This window comes from Scyliorhinus torazame, chromosome 16, assembly GCF_047496885.1.
Source record: "Scyliorhinus torazame isolate Kashiwa2021f chromosome 16, sScyTor2.1, whole genome shotgun sequence".
NCBI classification, from domain to species: domain Eukaryota; kingdom Metazoa; phylum Chordata; class Chondrichthyes; order Carcharhiniformes; family Scyliorhinidae; genus Scyliorhinus; species Scyliorhinus torazame.
Genome location: NC_092722.1, coordinates 134,256,459 through 134,278,058, shown reverse-complemented (window position 1 = coordinate 134,278,058; position 21,600 = coordinate 134,256,459). Strand labels below are relative to the sequence as shown.

At 42.7% G+C, this 21,600-nt stretch overlaps 2 protein-coding genes across 2 annotated transcripts in view; both read right to left on the bottom strand.

Moving 5' to 3' along the window:
• Positions 1–21,600, bottom strand: part of dntt (deoxynucleotidyltransferase, terminal) — a 488,317-nt gene that overhangs the window by 340,736 nt on the left and 125,981 nt on the right. The gene's annotated exons all lie outside the window — the stretch shown is intronic.
• The window catches only part of LOC140392480 (rho GTPase-activating protein 17-like), a 63,698-nt gene that overhangs the window by 10,627 nt on the left and 31,471 nt on the right, over positions 1–21,600 (bottom strand). Inside the window, exons 8-15 of the mRNA XM_072477719.1 lie at positions 12,539–12,607; positions 12,276–12,357; positions 11,697–11,824; positions 7,760–7,871; positions 5,381–5,462; positions 5,172–5,252; positions 3,809–3,922; positions 25–116 (exon numbers count right to left, since the gene is read on the bottom strand). Of these exons, the coding sequence (XP_072333820.1) occupies positions 25–116; positions 3,809–3,922; positions 5,172–5,252; positions 5,381–5,462; positions 7,760–7,871; positions 11,697–11,824; positions 12,276–12,357; positions 12,539–12,607 (760 nt within the window). The remainder of the gene's footprint in view (positions 1–24; positions 117–3,808; positions 3,923–5,171; positions 5,253–5,380; positions 5,463–7,759; positions 7,872–11,696; positions 11,825–12,275; positions 12,358–12,538; positions 12,608–21,600) is intronic.

The following is a 21,600-nucleotide window of genomic DNA, read 5'->3' as shown; positions in this document are numbered from 1 at the left end:
AAGACAACACCAGCTAGTACTTACCATCCGGGAAGAACCAATCTGCATGCTGGATTATTGGCTCAATGATTGTAACTACATGGACAGAGGTAGCTGCGGCCATGTCTGCAAGCGTTCTTGGAAGAACAAAAATAGGTGCAAATTTATAAATGTTGAAAAGTGTACAATTTATTCATGTTGGAGACTCCAAAATTATCATTTGCCTGGAATCTGTATTGCAGCTTTCAGACATACAATATTCCTCTGAGGACACAAATAAATATACACAAAATGGTATATGTGAGCGCTTGACCGTCAGAAATGTTCCTGTAGTTTGCCAATAAAATGTTACTATAAACTTCATAAGCTGGATCAGAAGAGCTACCATGACAATACCTTGCCAATACAGAACCACTAACATAACTAATGTAGGTTGAATAAATCAAATGCTCAGAAGCCGTGATTGTGTATTCCCATCACCCTACATAAACAAGCTCGACTAGTCACGGTGTTCAGTCTCCCCACTACTTGTTCTCATTTCTAAATCAATTTTTTGGACAAGAATCACTCTTTCCTCCTTCTCCTCCCTTTTTTAAATTCCTTCAGGGGATTTGGATATATTGCAGGCAAGGCCAGCATTTATTGCACATCCATACTTCCCCCTAAGGTGGCAGTGGTGAGGTGCCTTTTTGAATTGCTACAGTTCATGTGGTGAAATGAAATGAAAATAGCTTATTGCCACAAGTAGGCTTCAATGAAGTTACTGTGAAAAGCCCCTAGTCGCCACAGTCCGGCGCCTGTTCGGGGAGGCTGTTACGGGCGCTCAGTTTGTTCCATCAGGGTCACTAAACTATTGACTTCATTACAGCCTTGGTTCAAACATGGACAAAAGAACTGAATTTCCTGAGGTAAGGTGAGAATGACTGCCCTTGACATCAAGGCAGCATTTGATCGAGTGTGGTATCAAGGAGCCTTAGCAAAACTGGAGTCGATGGGAATCAGGCAGGAAAATCTTGGTTGGTTGGAGTCATACCGAGCACAAAGGAAAATGGTTGGACTGACCATGCTGAATTGCCCCTGAAGTGTCCAAAAGGTTCAGTGGGATTACTGGGATAGGGTGGAGGCGAAGGCTTAACTAGGATGCTCTTTCCAAGAGCTGGTACAGACCCGATAGGCCGAATGGCCCCCTTCTGCACTGCAAAGTCTATGATTCTATGATACGGTCAGAAGTTGGGATGCGCGCTGATGACTGTGCAACACTGAACCCTATTTGCGACTCCTCGGATACTAACAATTATTGGTTCATTCAATTGTGTTGCGACTCTGGGTAACGGGGGGCTGGAATTGACTGCGCCCTAGCCCAGTATTAACTGAAGATGGTTAGAACCATTTCAACTATGTGCTTTGCACTGATGTGCTGGAGTCCGCCATCATTGAGGATGGGGATGCATGGAGCCCCCTCTTCCCATTAGTTGTTTAATTGTCCACCGCCAGAATGCTTTGATCCACTGCAATTCGCATACCGCCACAACCAGTCCACGGCAGATGCCATCTCCCTGGCCCTACACTCATCTTTGGTACATCTCGACAACAAGGACTCCTACGTCAGACTCCTATTCATGGACTACAGCTCCACCTTCAACACCATTCATCCAGTCAAGCTCATGTCAAAGCTCCAAAACTTAGGACTTGGCTCCTCCCTCTGCAACGGGATCCTCAACTTCCTGACCCATAGACCACAATCAGTAAGGATAAACAACACCTCCTCCACGATTGTCCTCAATACCGGGGCTCCGCAAGGATGTGTACTTAGCGCCGTACTATATTCCCTATTTACACTCGACTGTGTGGCAAAATCTGGCTCGAACTCTATCTGCAAGTTTGCTGATGACACGACTGTAGTGGGTCGGATCTTGAACGATGAGTCAGAGTACAGGAGGGAGATAGAGAACCTAGTGGAGTGGTGTAATGACAACAATCTCTACCTCAATGTCAGCAAAACTAAAGAGCTGGTCATTGATTCCAGGAAGCAAAGTTTCAAACACACACCTGTCTACATCAATAGTGCCAAGGTGGAGATGGTTGTCAGCTTCAAATTCCTAGGTGCAAACATCACCAAAAATCTGTCCCGGTCCACCCACATCGACACCACCAACAAGAAAGCACCACAGCGCCTATACTTCCTCAGGAAATTTGGCATGTCCACATTGACTCTTACCAATTTTTACAGATGCACTGTAGAAAGCACCCTATCTGGCTGCATCACAGCCGAGCATGGCAGTTGCTCAGCCCGAGACTGTAAGAAACTACAGAGAGAGTCGTGAACACAGCCCAGTCCACCACGGGAACCCGCCTCCCATCCATTGACTCGGTCTACAACTTCCACTGCCTTGGTAAAGTGGGCAACATAATCAAAGACCCCTCCAACCCGGGTTATTCACTCTTCCAACTCTTCCATCGGGCAGGAGATACAAAAGTCTGAGAACACCCACTAACAGATTCAAAAACAGCTTCTTCCCTGCTGTTACCAGACTCCTGAATGACCCTCTTATGGACTGAACTGATCTCCTCACACATCTACTGAGTAGTACTGACCCAGTGTGCTCACCTGTTGCCTGTGCCTATGTATTTACATTGTGTACTTTTGTATGTCCTGTGTTTTTTTTCATGTGTGGAATGATCAGTCTGGACTGTACGCACAATACTTTTCACTGTACCTCGGTACACCTGACAATAAAAACAAATCCAACAAAATACCACCACCCGAAACTAGATGCGACAGAACTGGAGAGCTTTGATCTGATCTGTTGGTTGTGGGATCACTTATAGCTGTCTCAACTCCAATTGCTTTTCAGTGTGCAGATAGGATCAAGCTAAGCTCTGATGCAGCCAAAATCGAATACCCTCCAAGCACACACATGGAGAGAATAAAGAGCAACTGATGCCTATGGAACAGAATCCCAGCAGGGCATTTCAGAGAGAATATTGAAAGTTGCCATAGCCTCAAGAGGTCCATAGGCTGCTCTTCTCTTTTGAGAGAGAGAGCTGAATGGTGGTGATTTAATCTGAGAGTCACCCAAGGTGAGGGACAAGGTTGAGAAGGCGGGGCATTCATGGTAACCTCAGCCGGTACGATAATTAAACCCACGCTGTTGGCATCGCTTTGCATCACAAAACAGCAGTCCAGCCAACCGAGCTAACCAACTTCCCGAAGAGAGAACATTAGCAAAGATAATAATGAAAAAAATAAAGCTGTCCCCTTTTAAGGAAATCAGAAAGAACAGTAGCAAAAATAATTTTAACCATGTACTCCCTTCAAAATGCTTATACGTAGCCTCATGCTCATCTCATTATGCTCTGAATTTTGAAATTGCAAACACACATCGTACATTCAGAGTGATATGGCGAGACATTAAAACTAAAGGAGGTAGGAACTAAAGGAATTAAAGTCTAAAGTGAGAGAAAGGGACTGAGATGGAAACCAATTTTAGAATGAAAACTTCATAAGAATCCAGGGCAACATTGAATAACAGTGAGTTTGATCATCTGACCCATGGACTTCTTTGTAATATCCTTTTTCTGATTATGGATTCTGGCAGTTTTATTCCTAAAATATCTTGGCTTTAAAGTAGGAATCAATGATCCAGAGAAAAGTATTACATTAACTTTGGCTACAATAAATAGCACAACAAATTCAAGTTCTGCTGCAACTTGGTCTCTGTGGCCTTCTTTATTTAACAAGCTCTTTTATCATTAAGCCCTAATAGGTCGGGTCCCAAAATTGAAATCTAGCCGGCGCATCACCATAATAAAAGCAGTAAGCTCTTACCCTTCATTCTTAGCCCACAGGAGGTTGGGCCCCAACACAATTGCAATGTTGCTAGGAGTCATCTTGTTGATTTCACTATTCTGTGCAAGTTTTGAGAGAAATTTTATAAGATACCTGTTCAACAAAGACAATTTAGGTTACACCTCTCGAGAACATTCCATTTTGCCTGAATGATCAAGTTTACAAACACTGAAACATATTTCTCTTATGTTTAAGGTCCCAGGTGCTTACTAAGATAATAAAACTCGAGATTCCATAGTTTTTGAATAAATGCTTTAGTATACAAAGTATTAAAAGTGAAGCAATTTACAATATCCATTGTATACTCTAATATTCAGAAGCAACATGAGGTAAAATATGGTCAAAGACATGACATTGCACAATATATGGCTGATGTGACCAAGACAGATCCCATGGATTTCTCAGCAACTCAACCAGATATCAGTATCCACTGTGGGTTACACAATCTCATTAAAATTCTGCCTCCCTCAGAGGGGATTTCCAGATCTAATCCCTGAATTAGCTCTAGAAGCTGTCCCGACTTACACTGCCCGTCCCAGGGTTTCAAATCTCATCTCCAGAGTCTACGTGCCCCTGGACTCCCGGGTCTGCACCCCAACACCAACTCTCAGGCACAACTCCAGCTCTTTAGTTACGTCAAGCAGAACACCACTGCTCCAAGGATTCAAAACACCTTTGCTCCAATGCTTCACAGTAGAGATTACCAACTTTCTGCAGTCTTTTCAGTTCTCCCAAGGCTGTTCCCGAGCATTCGCTATTTGGAGCCTGCCGATAGCTGTACATTTACTGCTCAGAGCCTCCTTCTTTCCTCCTCTCCCTAGTGGTTCCTACAGTTGGTAGTCTCCTCCTGGAGGCTCCTTCCCTGATCCTCTACCTCCTTGGGCCTCTCCCTGTCCCGAGACTCCTGTGTTATGACACCTACTCCTTGGTTTCCTGATGCAAGTTTTTAAACACCTTTTCGTACCCCACACAGGCGCACTTAACACTTGTGCCTGGCCTGTAGATCGCACAACATTGAATTGCACATGCGGAAGCTTTTGGAATGTCAGGACTTATAGTTCCCGAACTCCGCTTGGAAGTCAGGTAAGTTCCTATTTCTTAGTTACTACAACATAGAAAATTCATGGTGTCTAGCTTGCTCGTCCACTACCAATACACCTGCATTGCATGATAAGATCTGATTTCAGAATTGTACTAACAATGGAAACTATCTGGTTACAGGAAATAGAATTTAAAAAATATTTACAATAACTTTTTTTCATTGTTGATTTGTAACAGTGTTCAAGTCTCAATTGTGACACATCATTTCCATAGACTCTATCTTAAGATTTAGAACATGTACCTGAAGTTTGAACTGTTTGACTTTGGCATTTTGCTGCAGGTTACCCAGAGGGCTTGTAACTTCTTGTCAGATTCTGGTACACTGTGACAGAATAGAACTAAAGTTGTAGTCATTCGGAAATTGCTAGTTCAACATGTCCACACTATTTACACTAACGCAAAGCTGCATGAAACGCAAGTGTAATATTATGCAATGTGATGAGTCCTCACCTTGCAGCTTGGACCCATTCGTCATAGAGCTGGAACGTCATTAAAGGTTCTGGCAACTCTCTCAGATACGATTTCAAGGCACCTTGAGGCAAAGAGACGAAGGCCATCAGGAAGAAGAGACTCACCAAGCCAATCTAAATATGGCAATGGTTTATTTTGTGAACCAGCTTCTCAATATGCACAATACATACAATAATGAATAAGATTACAAAGCGTGCCTCAGGACATGAGTTGAGAGGGTAATTATTGTTACTTCAATGCAGCCCCTTCCAAAAGTTGCTGACTTATGCTAGGATGTGTTTACAATGTCACCAGCTGCCTTCAGTATTGCTCCTAAGTATCTATTCTTCATGAGAGAGCTTAGTTTATACTGTTAATATACGGTTTAACCAGCCCCATCAGTCAGTTTCTATCCCAAACGTACTCAAATGCTCCAATCTGCTAATATGGTTGTCTTCCCAATCAATGGGTGTAGAAACTAAAGAAGTCACTCTAATTTGCTTGCTCTACCCAAATTATTCCTCTCCACCATTTCCATCCTGCCTGCCAAATAACCTGATACTACCGAAATGTGTGGTTTCCTGGGCAGCACATTGGCAAGCACTGCTGCCTCACAACGTCAGGGACCCAGGTTCAATTTCAGCCTCTGGTGACTGTGTGTAGAGTTGGCACTTTCTCCGTGTCTGCATGCGTTTCCTCCGGGTGCTACGGTTTCCTCCCCAGTCCAAAGATGTGCAGGTTGGATTGGCCATGCTAAATTGCCCCTTAGTGTACAAATGGTTAGGTGGAGCTACTGGGTTATGGGGATAGGGTGGAGCCGTGGGCGTAACTAGGGTGCTCTACGGCATAGGTCTAGGTAGGGTAGTCTTTCCAAGGTTCGGTGCAGACTTGATGGGCTGAATGGCCTGCTTCTGCATTATAAAGCTACTATGATTCTATGAAAATTAAAATCCAATTATTTGGCTGTTGAGTTTAACCACTTCTCACTCCACCACAAAAATGTCAGCAACCACCACAGAAAATTTTCAAATGTCTACACCATCAACCTCCCGAGGTGTCACCAATGACCAGTCACTGAGCTGGATCAGTCACATAAATACCGTGGCTAAAAGAAACGATCAGAGTCTGGGTATTCTGTGACAAGTAATCCATCTCCTGCCTCTCCAAAGCCTTTCCACTATCAAAACAAGAGGACTCTGATGGAATAACCTCCCACTTGCCTGGATGAGCACAGCTCCAACAACAATCAAGAAGCTTGACACAATTCAGGAAAATGTAACCCACCTGATCAGCACCCCATCATTCGTGTTATACATTCACACCTCCATCAATAGCACAACATGGCTACAGTGTACCATCTACAAAATGCACGCCAATAACTCACCAAGATTTCTTTCGACACGATCTTCCAAACCCAAGACTTTTACCACCTGGAGGCAGCAGTCTCATGGAAACACAATCACCTATAAACAATACCACCCCAATTTGGAAACATTGCTGTTCTTTCATTTTGCTAGGTCAAAATCCTGAAATTCCGCATGGAACAGCACTAGAGTCCCACCTATGCCATGTGGACTGCTGTGTTAAGTTATGATCCTTGGCTAGCCCCCAGGACATGGGCTGGGAGATCTGTTTAGGTTCCAATGATATTTTGTTTAAAGTAGATAAAGGATGAGATTCAAGACTGGTTTAGATAAAACCACAAGATTCCACAAGTTTTGAACCGATAAATAAAAACTTTACTACACAAGTTCAGAAAAATAAAACAATTTACAATATGTATCTCACACTGAAACATTCAGGATATGAGGTACATGCGAATTAACAGATGAACTATGGTTGAACACACCACTACAGAGTAAATGACAGATGCAAGCAAGACATGTCCATGGATTTCCCAAGGACCTACACAGATGTCAGTAAAGTCCAAAATAAACAATCTCATTGAACCTCTGTGTTACGAGGGATCCCCAGCTTCACATTCAAATATTTCTCCTTGGAATTCTCTCCAAATATCGCCCCCACTAGCACTGCTTTAACAATGGCCCACTTCACAGGGTTTCAATCACATCTTCTGAGATGCCTTCTCCCTGGATTCCGGAACACACTCAAATACCAGCTCACAAGCACACTTTCAGATCTATGGCAGTGTAAAGCAGAACACCACTCCTCAAAAAAGGTGCCTTTGTCCAAATGGCCCTTTTTATTTAAAGTCTGCACCCTGCAGCTCTTTCTCTTACTTAACTGGGACCTGTTTCCGTCACTTTTGTTTTTGTGACATTTGTTGGCTGGCAAATTGCCTCAAACTGACTGTGTTAAGAGGTGCTTCATTGACCCTTGAACTGGTCACCTCCAAAATGTTTTGGTCTTTTAACATACCTGCAACAGCGTGTTGATCAGAATAGAATTCCTCAAGCTGGGCAGTAGAGCAGTCCAATGCAGCTTTTAGTTTTTTCAGTTTGGAGGCTCCAGCAGCAATCCGGAACAGCCCCTGAGTTACAATAGGGAAATGATCATCACACATGACGAGGGTGACAGAAAATAGGAGGAAATAAAAACAGAGGATGCATGATGCACATTAGGTGAATTCCATCAAGTGTGAACCAGGCCAAAAAACAATAAATTGAGAGAGGAAGTGAATACAAAAATAAGACTGACCAAGACAGAACATGCGAATAGAATGGCAGTTTACACAAAAAGGAAGCCAATATTTTCTCCCAGCATGTAAATAGTAACTAGGCAGTAGTAGAGCCTATTCGGGACAAAACAGGTGCTTTTTGCTTGGATGAGTACAGCAAGGCTGGAATACTTGTTGACTACTTTGTATTGTTTATGAAGGGAGAGGATACTGACAAAAATATCTGTTGGAATAGCGATGGTTCGGAGGTAATGGATGATGTGAAAATTGATAATCAGCATAGACTAGAAAGGCTATGTTTAAAGTGGATAAGTTTCCTGGTCGCGGGGCTTGCATTGCACATTACAAAGGGATGTGTAACGGAGATAGCGTGCAATATAATAGCGTGTTACCATAATCTTTCAAACTTCCTAAATACGGGGAGCTGCCAGAGGATTGAAAAGTGGAACATGTGACATCCTTATTAAAAAAAGGCAAGGATAGAGTAACTACAAGTCAATTTAACATCAGTGGTGAGTAAGTTTTAGAATGAATAACTAAGGAAAAATGAACACATGGAGAGGTTTAGTTAATTAAGGAGATCCAGCTTGTGTTTGACTATTCTAAATGATTTTTTTGATGAATAGAGAAGGTTGATGAGGTGAATGCAATAGACAGTATTGATATGGTTTTTAAGAAAGTGTTTGACAAAATACCATTTGAAGGCTAGTTAACAAAATTAATGAACATGGAATAAGAGAGTCAGTGTTAGTTAAAAAAATTGGCTTAAGGACAGAAAACTGTAGGTTGTGGCAAATGAGTGGAGGATGACAGATAGTAGTGTTTCCAAGAGTGAGTGCTAGGACCATTGCTTTTTTTTTGATTTGTATATATCAATGACTTGGATCTTGGAATACACAGTAAAATGTAAAAATTTACCGATGATGCAAAAATGGGGCATGGCAAATGAAGAGTACGTTACCAATTGACTACAGCAGAACACGAGCTGGCAGAATGGGCCGGCAAGCAGGAGATGGAATTTAATACCGAGAAGTGTGAGGTGATCAACTTTGGCAGAAGGGAAAGCAGAAGACAAAATAGACTTAATGGCATCTTTAAGGGTGGCAGGACATACTGAGAGAGTAGTTATCAGGGTATATAGGATCTTGGGATTAATAAATAGAAGCACAGAGTACAAAAGAAGAGAAGTTATGCTGAACGTTTGGTTAAGCCCCAACCGAGTATTGTGTCCAGTTTTGGTCACCACAATTTAGGAAAGATAAGGCTTTTGCGTGGGTGCAGAGGAGATTTACCAGAACAGTTATGACAGCAGTGATTTTAGCTATACGTTTAGGTTGAAGAATTGACAGATTTAGGTAAGTAGGCAAAGAAAGCTGTTCCCATTAGCCAATGGTACAAGGACGAGTGGAAATAGATCGATGGAAAGAGATGCAGGGGTGGGGGCCGAAGGAAGAACTTTAATACGCAGCAAATAGTAATAACCTAGAACTCAAGGCTAATGTGGGTGGTGAAAGCGGAGATGATCAATAATTTTTCAAGGAAATTGGATAGGCACTTGAGGAAAATAAACTCAGAGTTATGGAGATTAAGTGGGATTAACTGGATTGTTCTACCAATGGCTGCCACAGACATGGGCCAAATAATCTTCTCCCGTGCTGATATGACTGTGATATTACAATATCTTTACAAACCGCACGTGAACCCAGTAATATCTGCATGGACCAAAATCTCTCATGCATGGGATCTGCTTTTAGTTAGTCTTGCCCTTGCCAGTGAATATTTTGTGCTTGAAAATTGCTGAAAGTGTGAGATGAAAACACAATGACACCCTCTTCAGGGCAAACAACCATCACTGTAAAATAACAATGCAATGACTGAGAAGGGAGTGCAAGCTAAAATGGTGAATTTAATGACAAATCATGTACAGAAAGAGAAACGAGGAGGAAAAAGTAAGATTGGATTGAGAGAGAGAGAGAGAGAGAAAAAGAGAAAGTTTAAAAAAAATTTAAATCTCAACAATTAATACCTGAAAGAATGAGTCTCTATGCTTATAATAATAATCTTCAGTGCCAGAGTGCCTCACTGGCACTAATTAACTTTTATCACAGGGCAGCACGGTGGCCCAGTGGTTAGCACTGCTGCCTCAGGTGCTGAGGACCCGGGTTCGATCCTGGCCCCGGGTCACTGTCTGTGTTGAGTTTACACTTTCTCCCAGTGTCTCTGTGGGTTTCATCCCCACAACCCAAAGATATGCAGAGTATGTGGATTGGCCACACTAAATTGCCCCTCAATTGGAACAAAATAATTGGGTACTCTAAACTTATTAAAAAAATAACTTTTATCAGATCTTGACAGCATATTTAGACATAATATTTCTTCACTGAACTTTCTGTGGCGCGCTTACCTCGTATCTATTTTGGAAATATAAAAACTTCACTCTGCTCAATCCATTTCAATGTTAATTTTCACCTCTGACAGCAACTTTTGGATATTTGCATTTAAGTGCGCTGTTGCTTTCACCTGAGGCTGCCGTTACATTTGAGAATAAACAATAAGTTGTTAACTTGCTGCTATTTTCAAAGCAAGTTATGGACCATGAATATTTGGGGCTATGAGTCTGTGATTATAATAATTTATATTATTTTCTCCTCTCTTCTGTAGAGATGGTTTTTTGGTTGCTGGGAAATTACTCCACCAATGCAGGAGTGAACATTCTTAATGTGCGACTCCAAACAGTATCCTACCACTAGGGTACTAAACCAGAGGCGTCACAGTCAAGGCTGCTTCTTTTTCCTACATTATGTGCATAGATGCATTCTCAGCTGGGCTGCATTTACTACCATTTCATTTCTAGGTTAACAAGTCCAAATGCATTATTGCAACAAGACATTCTCGTTGAGGTCATTAAACTACCAGAAACCTGAAACAAGGAGTCTGTATCAATGTGTTAATGTTCATTCATTCATATTCCAAGTTACATTTTTAGAATCTAAACATCTAATACATTTTATGCAAGGATTTTCATTCCAACAGTAGTAGTTGGAATAAGGTCCCAGCACTCTAAGAAAACTAACTGTGCTTATTAATATCACCAGATCACTGAAGCTGTTGCATCTAGGTCAGACGTTACACAAGTCAAGCACGATCAACTCTGTTGCACGTTTAATAAACTCCAGTGACAAAACCAAATGCATGTTTGAACAGTAAAAGTGAAGTACACAGAGACAGGAGAGGATACCAATGTATCTCCGGCTTGCTCTCTTTTATTTCACAGGCAGAAAAGTGGAGTTGATATGCAAATCAGCCAGGGCATGAACGGATGATAGAACAAGTTTGAGGACTTGCTGTTTATATAGTTTCTAAAATTGAATGCGGATTGTTAAAGAAAGCAGTAGGATGCAGGAGTTGCATATTCCTTAGATTAGAAATTAGCATTTTGATTAGTCATGCATGTGCCGATATGTTTTAAGCAACCAGGGGCTGGTTTAGCACACTGGGCTAAATCGCTGGCTTTTAAAGCAGACCAAGGCAGGCCAGCAGCACGGTTCAATTCCCATACCAGCCTCCCGAACAAGCGCCGGAATGTGGCGACTAGGGGCTTTTCACAGTAACTTCATTTGAAGCCTACTTGTGATAATGAGCGATTTTCATTTTCATTTCATTTTTACCAGCACTCACCTCTTCTTTCATACCAGTTTCTAACAACATCATCACACAGGCCTCAATAGGGAGTGCTATCTCACGACCGCTACGCTTGAGGTGTTCCTCTAATGCAGTTCCAAATGCAGGCTTCTCTGTCCATGTATCTAAGTGAAATCAAGCAAAGGCAAATTAATTTTCCAATTAACAAAATAAACTGACAGCATCATCTTCATAAGAAATCTTTTGTTGCAATGATTGCTTGAAGTTCCGGTTTAATAAGGTCTCTCTGTAATATTTATTTATTAAACATGCTGATTACGTTGGGTAAGCCAACATGTTGCACAAAATACTTCCACTGGGGAGTTCATAAGTTCTCTAGGTACCCAAGATATTTATCAAAACATTTAAATGCTGTAATTAATTGATTATCGAATCAAACTGGAGAAACTGCTGATGGCTGCATATTAATCAATCAGAAAAAGGGGATGAACATTCAGCTAGAAAATCAGAGAAAGCATTAATTCAGAGCAAAGGGCGTAAAAGTAGCGAGAAAAAAATAAAATGCAGCTGATGCTCATACAGGAATAATGCAACTAAATGCTGTTGATACTATACCTTGCTGGGTTTGGATAGTAGGGAGAACTCGCTCCAAGACTGCTAGTGATTTTCTATGGTAATCTGCTTGTGCTTCCAATAACTGAGAACAGAACGCACATTGCCAACAAAAATTCAATTAACTTCAATGCTTACAAAAGCAGTACCAATAAGTCTATCAAAAACAATTCTGATAAATCTCAGCAAAAATCTTAAAAACTTGATGAATGAAAAAGCTAAATGATGTAATGAGTCAATGCCAATGCACCATGCAAAACACTCACCGTTACAAAATATCTTGCGTAATCCCCTTCTTTAGAAATGAAGTTGTACATATCAGCTGCAAGTTGATCCTGTGAACAGAAATAACTTTTTTGGAACTCTAAACACAAAGCTGCCAAGATAATGCACAGTATTGACTAAAAGGCGTGAAAAACTGTTTCACTCAACTACCTGCTAATTAATTAATACTAATGCCTGTGGGGCAAGAGAAGCAGGAGTGCGTCATCTCTAGCTCCCCAAGCTAACCTGCTTCCACTGTGTAAGTAGACTCAACTTTCCTTATAATTACTGACCAACCTACATCCGTGATCAATCACAACCCCCATTCCAGCCCAAACAAACTGCTCTTTACTACCCCACAAAGAAAAAAAACTCTTATGGAGATGATGCTGTCAGTTGTGCTTTTCACAACCACCGGCCATCTCAGTAAGTGCTGCCAAGTAAGTACTTTTTGAAGTGTAGTCATTGCTGCAATATAGGAAACATGGCAGTCATTATGAGCAATCTCCGCAAACAACAATATGATAATGACGAGGTAATTTGTTTTGTGATGTTAATTGAGGAATAATTTTGGCTGGACACCAGGCTTAACTCGGTTCTTCAGTGAAAGTCTCATTGGATCTTTTACATTCACCGAAACAGGCAGATGGGGTCTTGGTTTAATACCTTATCCAAAAGACAGTATACCTCTCCCTCAGTGCTGCACTGGAATGTCAGATTTGAGTTTGTACCCGAGCCCTGGAGCAGGACATGAATCCAGATCTGGTGATTCAGAAGTGAGAGTGCTACCAACTGAGCCATGGCTGACAACACTACCTCAATCGCCACCCCAGCAACACAACCTAAAGTGTTCCTACACTGCCGCTTCAAGAAGCCAAGCTCATCAGCCAGGTGGGCCTCCAGACAGGGGTCACGTTTAAAAAAAACACGTGCTTTAGAATCAAAACCTGATTCTTTCTGGGTTTTCGGATTAGAATTCCACCCACCTGCTTGGAATTCTGCATCAGTAAAGATTGTGGGCTTTCACTTCCGTACTCCTAACTAAAGATCATTCAAGGTATTAAAATCACTCCATGTGAAGGACTGAGGCTTAGGGAAAGGTTGGTTGGTTCCAACAGGGGCTAAAATGACATCAGTTCAAATATGAATAGTGCTTGACCCTGTATTGATTCCCTACATTGAAACATGGTGTTTTGAATGAAATGCTGAATCCCTCAAAATTCAGGAAGCAATGAGCTTCACTACCAGCCATTTTTATAGCTCAAACTATTTATCATATCCTGTATTCTCCAAAATCCATCCAATTTTTAATGAAACATTTGTGAAAAAATTGGACTTTTTTTTCCTGGAAAAAACATGATTTCTTAAATCTGCTGCATGGTTTAACAACATATAATGAGGAGATATTGATGCAATTACACTTCATTTGCTTGAGGTCCTTTCACATGAATCACAAAAAGTTAGAATGCAGAAACAGCAAGTGATCGGATGGTAAATTGAATGTTGTCATATATTGCAAGGGAAATGGAATATTATAGTAGGGATATTTTACTGCAACTGTATAAGGCCTGAGGAGAGACCACATCTGGGGTATGGTGTATAGTTTTGGTCTCCTTATTTGTAAAAGGATATAACGATGTTAAAAGCAGTTTAGAAAAGGTTCAACTCGACTCATTCCTGGGAAAGGTTGATCTAATGAAGAAAGGCTGAACAGGCCAGGTCTATACCCATTAGAGTTTAGAAGAATAATAGATGATCTTATTGACTGGTGTGTGTGTCCAGAACCATGGGTCAGTCTGAGGATTCAGGGTAAACCATTTTGGACAGAGATGACAAGACATTTCTTCACCCAAAGAGTGGTGAGCCAGTGGAAGTAGTGGAATATTGAATATATTCAAGAGGTGCCTAGATATAGCACTTGGGGCGAATGGGATCAACAGTTATGGGGAGAAAGCAGGATTAGGCTATTGAGTTGGGTGGTCAGCCATGATCGCGATAAATGGCGGAGCAGACCCGAAGGGCCAAAAGGCCTCCTCCTGCTCCTATCTTCTATGTATCTATGTATATGTATATGTATCTATGAAACATACAAGAGCCTGACGTAGATACCAGGACGATGTTTCCTTTTGTGGGAAGTAGAATTAGGGGACACAGTTTAAGAATAAGAGGTCTCCCAAAATAGAGATGAAGAGAATTTTTTTCTGAGGATCATTGGTACGTGGAATTCTCTTCCCCAGAAAGCAGTGGAGGCTGGGCCATTGAATTTATTTAAGGCGGAGTTAGATTTTTGATAGACAATGGAACCGAGAGTTATGGGGAACAGTGAGAAAAGTGGAGTTGAGACCACAACCAGATGGGGCTGGTTTAGCTCAATGGGCTAGGCAGCTGGTTTTTGATGCAGAACAAAGCCAGCAGCGCGGGTTCAATTACCGTACCAGCTGAGAATTCGGAATTCTCCCTCCATGTACCCGAACAGGCGCCGGAATGTGGCGACTAGGGGCTTTTCACAGTAACTTCATTGCAGTGTTAATGTAAGCCTACTTGTGACAAGAAAAAAAATTATTACTATCAGCCACCATGTTATTGAATGGCAGAGCAGGCCTGAAGGGCGAAACGGTCTTCTCCTGCTCTGAAGTCCTATGTCTTGACATTCCTACATAGCAGTAAGAGCACCTGTATTAATTTCCAGTCACTCATCAGCTATCCCGACTGAATCACACTGGTGGCTTCTTTAAAACCTTCAATTTAAAATTAACTTCACCTTTAGATCACAATCTCAGAATCAACCAGAGGTAGTAGCCCAATTGGTATCAACTGGAGTTAGGAAGTAGATTAAAATGCAGGAGCAGTACTCTCAGGATTTCTCCTAGTTCCACGAGCAGAGGAATAGGAGGATTGAATACATGGCTGGCGAAATGGTTGTGTGTGTGTGTGTGTGTGTGTGTGTGTGTGTGTGTGTGTGTGTATATAAAAGTGAGGGGGGGGGGGGGGGGTGATTATGGAAACATGGCTGCATGGTGACCAAGGCTGGGAACTGAATAATCAGGAATATTCAAATTTTATGAAGGACAGACAAGAAAGGAAAGCAGGTGGAGTTGTGCTGATGATAAGGGATGGGATCAGTACAGTAGTAAGGGAGGATCTCAGACCGGAAGAACAAGGTGTGGAATCTGTTTCAATGGATCAAGGAAACCGAAAAGGACAGCAGACATTGGTTGGAGTTATTTATAGGCCACCTAATAGTATTGGTAAAATGGAAAATGGTATTAATCAGGAGATGAGGGAAGCATGTAGCATGGGCAATACAGTAATCATGGGTGACTTTAATCTGCACATGGAATGGTTAAACCAAGTGAGTACTATTGCTGTGGAAGATGAGTTTCTGGAGGGTGTTGGGGGTGGAATTCTAGAGCAGCATATTGAGGAGCTAGCTAGAGGACAGGCTATTGTAGGTCTAGGATTACGTAATGAAAAAAGGTTAACCAATAGTCTAGTTGTAAATTAACCTTTAGGGATGAGTGACCAGAATTATCACAATATGATAGAATTGTACATGATGCTCGAAAGTGAAGATGTTCTATCTGAAGGCGGGGTGATAACGATAAATAAAGGAAACTATGATGGCACGAGGGACAAATTGACTTTGGTGGATTGGGAAAATATATTAATAGGTATAACTGTGCAGAAGCCTTCAAAGAACCATTACATCGTTTACAGTACTACAGCACCTATACATTCCTTCAAGGTGCAAAACCCAAGAAAAGCCAGTCAACCGTGGCTGACAACGGAAGTTAAAGATTATTCAAGATTAAAAGAAAAGACTTATAAAGTTGCCAGAAATAGTATTAAACCCAAGAATTGTGAGGTTTATGGAATACAGCCAAGAAAGGCCAAGAAACTAATAAAGACAGGGAGAACAGAACATGAATGCAATCTCGCAAAACACGTAAAAACAGACCATTAAAGCTTTTATAGGTATGTTAGAAAGGAAACATTTGGCCAAATGTGGTGCAATGGCAGAGTGTCCGATTACAGATTAGAAAGTTGTGGGTTCAAATCACGTCAGGCTCACAGAGTTTTTCTATGGGGAAGAGGTGGAATAGTGGTATTGTTGCTAGACTAGTAATTGGGGACCCAGGGTAATGCTCTGGGGTCCCTGCTTCAAGTCCCACATTGGCAGTTAGTGAAAATGAATTCAATAAAAATCTGGAATTAAAAGTCTTTTGTTCTTTGGTGTGAAGCAGGGTTTTTTTTTTTAAACCAGATGGTGGCAAGTGCCTGCAACGCGCTGCCAGGGGAGGTTGTGGAAGCAGATACATTAACTGCATTCAAACGGCATCTCGACAAATACATGGATAGGAAGGATAGAGGGATGCGGCACAAGAAAGTGCAGAGGGTTTTGGCAAAGGGTAGTATTATGACCGGTACAGGCTTGCAGGGTCGAAGGGCTTGTTCCTGTGCTATATTGCTCTTTGATCAAATGTGGATCCATTACAGGCAGTCAGGAGAATTCATAATGGGGAATAGAGATGGCAGAGAAGCTAAATAATTACTTAGCTTTACTAAGGAAGATACAGAAAATCTCCCAGAAATAGAGATCCAAGGGGACAGGGAGAACTCGGAATTAAAGGAAATTAGTACAAGAAACAAGTTTGTATTGGAGAAATTGGGACTGAGAGTTGACAAGTCCCCAGGATCTGCTATTATGCATCCCAGAGTGTTGAAAGAGGCTGCTATAGAGATAGTGGATGCATTGGTGATCGATCTACCCATCTTCCAAAATTCTATATATTCTGGAATGGTTTCTGAATATTGGAAGGTAGGAAATATCATCCCACTACTTAAAAAGGAAGGAGGGTGGGGAGAAATCCGGGAACTACAAATCTGTCAGCTGCACATCTGAGTAGGGAAAATGCTAGAATCTATTATAAAGGATGTGATAAATGGACACTTGGGCAATTATGATCTGATCGGGCATAGACAGCATGGATTTACGAATGGAAAATCATGTTTGACTTTTTTTGAGGATGTTACTAACAAAATTGACAAAGGAGAGTCAATTATATTTGGACTTTCAGAAGGCTTTTGATAAGGCTCCCCCAGGAGGTTGGTTAACAAAATAAAAGCACATGGGATAGGAGGCAATATCGCATGGAAATTAGGGAAGCAAACATGTGGCTAAATTGTGGTGCCAGGAAAGAGGGGTTGCTTTTCGTGGGCAGTATTGGTATCGGGGCGGCACGGTAGCACAGTGGCTAGCACTGTTGTTTCATAGCGACAGTGTTCGATTTCCATCTTGGGTCACAGTCTGTGCGGAATTTGCATGTTCTCCCAGTGTCTGCGTGGGTTTCCTCCGGGTGTTCCTGTTTCCTCCCACAGTCCAAAGAAATGAAATGAACATCGCTTGTCACAAGTAGGCTTCAAATGAAGTTACTGTGAAAAGCCCCTAGTCGCCACATTCCGGCACCTGTTCGGGGAGGCTGGCCTGCCTGGGTCTGCTTTAAAAGCCAGCGATTTAGCCCTGTGCTAAACCAGATGTGCAGGTTAGGTGGATTGGCCATGCTAAATTGCCCTTGGTGTCCAAAATGGTTAGGTGGGTTTATGGGGATAGGATGGAGGTGTGGGCTTAAGTAGGGTGCTCTTTCCAAGGGCCAGTGCAGACTCGATGGGCTGAATGGCTCCTTCTGCACTGTAAATTCTCTGATTCTAGGAGGGATGTGTACCATTGGGACGGTCTTCACCTGAACCGATGTGTTCTAGCGGAAAGGATAAATAGGGTGGTCACAAGGACTTTAAACTAGCAAATGGGGGTGAAGGGATTTATTTTATTTTTATTTAGAATTTACAGTTGCACCATTTGGGTGGAAATTAGAAACACGAAGGAGAAAAGGTCGCTGATAGGCGTAGTCTATAGACCACCAAATAATAACATCACGTTCGGGTGGGCAATAAACAAAGAAATAACTGATGCATATAGAAAGGGTTCGGCAGTCGTCATGGAGGAATTTTAATCTACATGTCGATCGGTCAAACCAGGTCGGTCAAGGCAGCCTTGAGTAGGAGTTCATAGAATGTATCCGCAACAGTTTCCTAGAACAGAATGTAATGGAACCTACGAGGGAACAAGCTATCCTCGATCTGGTCCTGTGTAATAAGACAGGGATAATTAATGATCTCGTAGTTAGGGATCCTTTCGGAAGAAGCAACCGCAGTACAGTTGAATTTAAAGTACAGATGGAGGGTGAGAAGGCGAAGTCCAATATCAGTGTCTTGTGCTTTAACAAAGGAGACTACAATGGCATGAGAAAGAGGGAGGAGTTGGCTAAGGTAGACCAAGGTAGAGCAAAGACTTTATGGTGGGATAATTGAGGAACAGTGGTGGACTTTTAAAGCGATTTTTCACAGTGCTCAGCAAAAGTATATACCAGTGAAGAGGAAGGACTGTAGGAAAAAGGCTAATCAGCCATGAATATCTAAGGAAAAAAGGAGGGCATCAAATCGAAAGAAATGCACAAGGTGGCAAAGATTAGTGGGAAACTAGAGGATTGGGAAATCTTTAAAGGTCAACTGAAAGCCACGAAAAAAGCTATAAAGAAAAGCATGATAGATTATGACAGTAAACTAGCTCAGAATATAAAAACAGATGACAAACATTTCTACAAATATATAAAACAAAAAAGACTGGCTACGGTAAACATTGGTCCTTTAGAGGCGGTGAAGGGGGATTTAATAATGGGAAATGAGGAAATAGCCGAGGCACTGAACAGGTATTTTGTGTCAGTCTTCACAGTGGAAGACATAAATAACATGCCAATAATTGATGGCAAGGGGGCTATGGCAGGTGAGGATCAAAAAACGATCACTAAAAGAGGTAGTGTTGGTCAAGCTAATGGGGCTAAAGGTAGACAAGTCTCCTGGTCCTGATGGAATGCATCCCAGGGTACTAAAAGAGATGGCAGGGAAATAGCAAATGCTCATGGTAATTTACCGAAATTCACTGGACTCTTCCCGCAGATTGGAAAACAGCAAATGTGACGCCACTGTTTAAAAAAAGGAGGTAGTCAAAAGGCTGATAACCACATGCCGGTTAGCTAAACTTTTGTAGTGGGGAAATGCTTGAATCGATCTATCAACAAGGGAGAAATAGCGAGACATCTGAATAGAACATGTCCCATTGGGCAGGCGCAGCGTGGGTTCATGATAGGCAGGTCACGTTTAACTAGTGGTGTGCCTCAGGGATCAGTTTTGGGGCCGCATAATTGTTTACAATTTACATAGCTGAATTGGAGTTGAGGACCAAATGTAATGTGTCAAAGTTTGCAGAGGACACTAAGATGAGTGGTAGGGTAACAAAGGGAGGTGGGGGCCCGGGGGGGGGGGGGGGGGGGGGGGGGAGGGGGGGGGGGGGGGGGAGAAGGAACAGGATGGGAAAAAAGGGTTGGTTTTCGGATTGGCTTCGCCAGGCAAGGTGCAGGTTGAGAAAACAAGATGGCCACGCAAGCAGCCACTTTGGAGGGTCCTAAACAAAGGGAGACCCAGAGTGCAGGAGCGTACCCATGTGGCATACCCACAGTTGGCAGTCATGTTGGATGTTCCCTGGACAAAGGGAAACCCCAGAGCACGGGGCCCTACTTCATGGTGGGGACGGAGACCACGCCCATTTTGGATGGCCCACTAACAAAGCAAAATCCCGGAGTTCAGGGGCACGTCCACCAGATAAGTATGGTTGATCCCGCAGGAAGGAGGGGACAAAAAATAAAAACCATGAGTATCACCTGGAATGTCAGAGGACTTAACGGCAGAGTGAAAAGATCCAGAGTCTTCGCCTATTTGAGAAGTTTGAAAGCTGACATAGTCTTCCTGCAGGAGACACACTTGAGGGAGAAGGACCGACTGCGGCTAAGAAAGGGTTGGGTGGGACAGATGTATCGCTCATGTTATGGGACGGGAGCTAAGGGAGTAGCTATACTGATTAGTAAAATGACAATGTTTACAATGACAAGGACAGTTACGGACCAAGGGGGACGGTACGTCATGGTCAGTGGTGTCCTGGACGGGGCACTGGTTGTTCTGGTAAATGTGTACACGCCCAACTGGGACGTCACAAACTTCATAAAAAAGACCATGGCAGAAAACCCCGACATTTGCACACACCGACTTCAAGTGTATACAGGACCCACTTAGCGAGCCCCAGATCGGGGAAAAGGACAGGCATGGCTAGGGAACTGGGAGCAGATGGGGGGGGGGGGGGGGGGGGGTAAAGATCCATGGCAGTTCCTACACCCCGGTGAGAAGGAATTCTCATTCTTTTCACTGGTGCACAAAGCATAGTCAAGGTTAGACTCCTTTGCAGTGGGAAAGTCGGTGCTTCCAGGAATAGTAAGGGTGGAATACTCCGCGATAGGTATCTAGAATAGCAGAGGCAGACTAGTAACCAAACAAAAAGTGGTCATCAGGCCGTTTAAGAACTTCTACCCGGGATTGGACACCTGGAAACGGTTCCTCGATGGCCAGTCGTGGGGGACGACAGATTGGGGGGGGGGGGGGGTGGGGGGGAAAAGAGAGAGAGTTAGAAGCACCAATAGACTGGGAGAGATCATGATGAGCATTAGCTCCATGCAGGCGGAGAAGGCACTGGGACCTGACGGGTTCCCGGTGGACTTCTATAAAATAATTCGCACCAGCCCTTGCACCGCACCGATGGGATATGTTTGCAGACTCGCTAGCGAGGAACACCCTGCCTCCAACACAGGCCACGGTATCGCTGATGCCCAAAAAAGACAAACACTTGATGGAATGCAGATCATGCAGACCCATTTCACTGCTCAATGTAGATGCGAAGATACTTGCGAAAGACTTGCCCAACAGACTGGAGTACTGCATACTGGAGGTGGTCGCAGAGGATCAGAGGGGCTTTGTTAGGGGTAGACAGCTAACTGCGAACATCAGGCAGCTGCTGAATGTAATAATGACCCCATTTGGGGAGAGAACATCAGAGGTGATCATCTCCCTGGACACAGAAAAGGTCTATGACGCAGTTGAAGTACTGGGCTACCCGGTACAG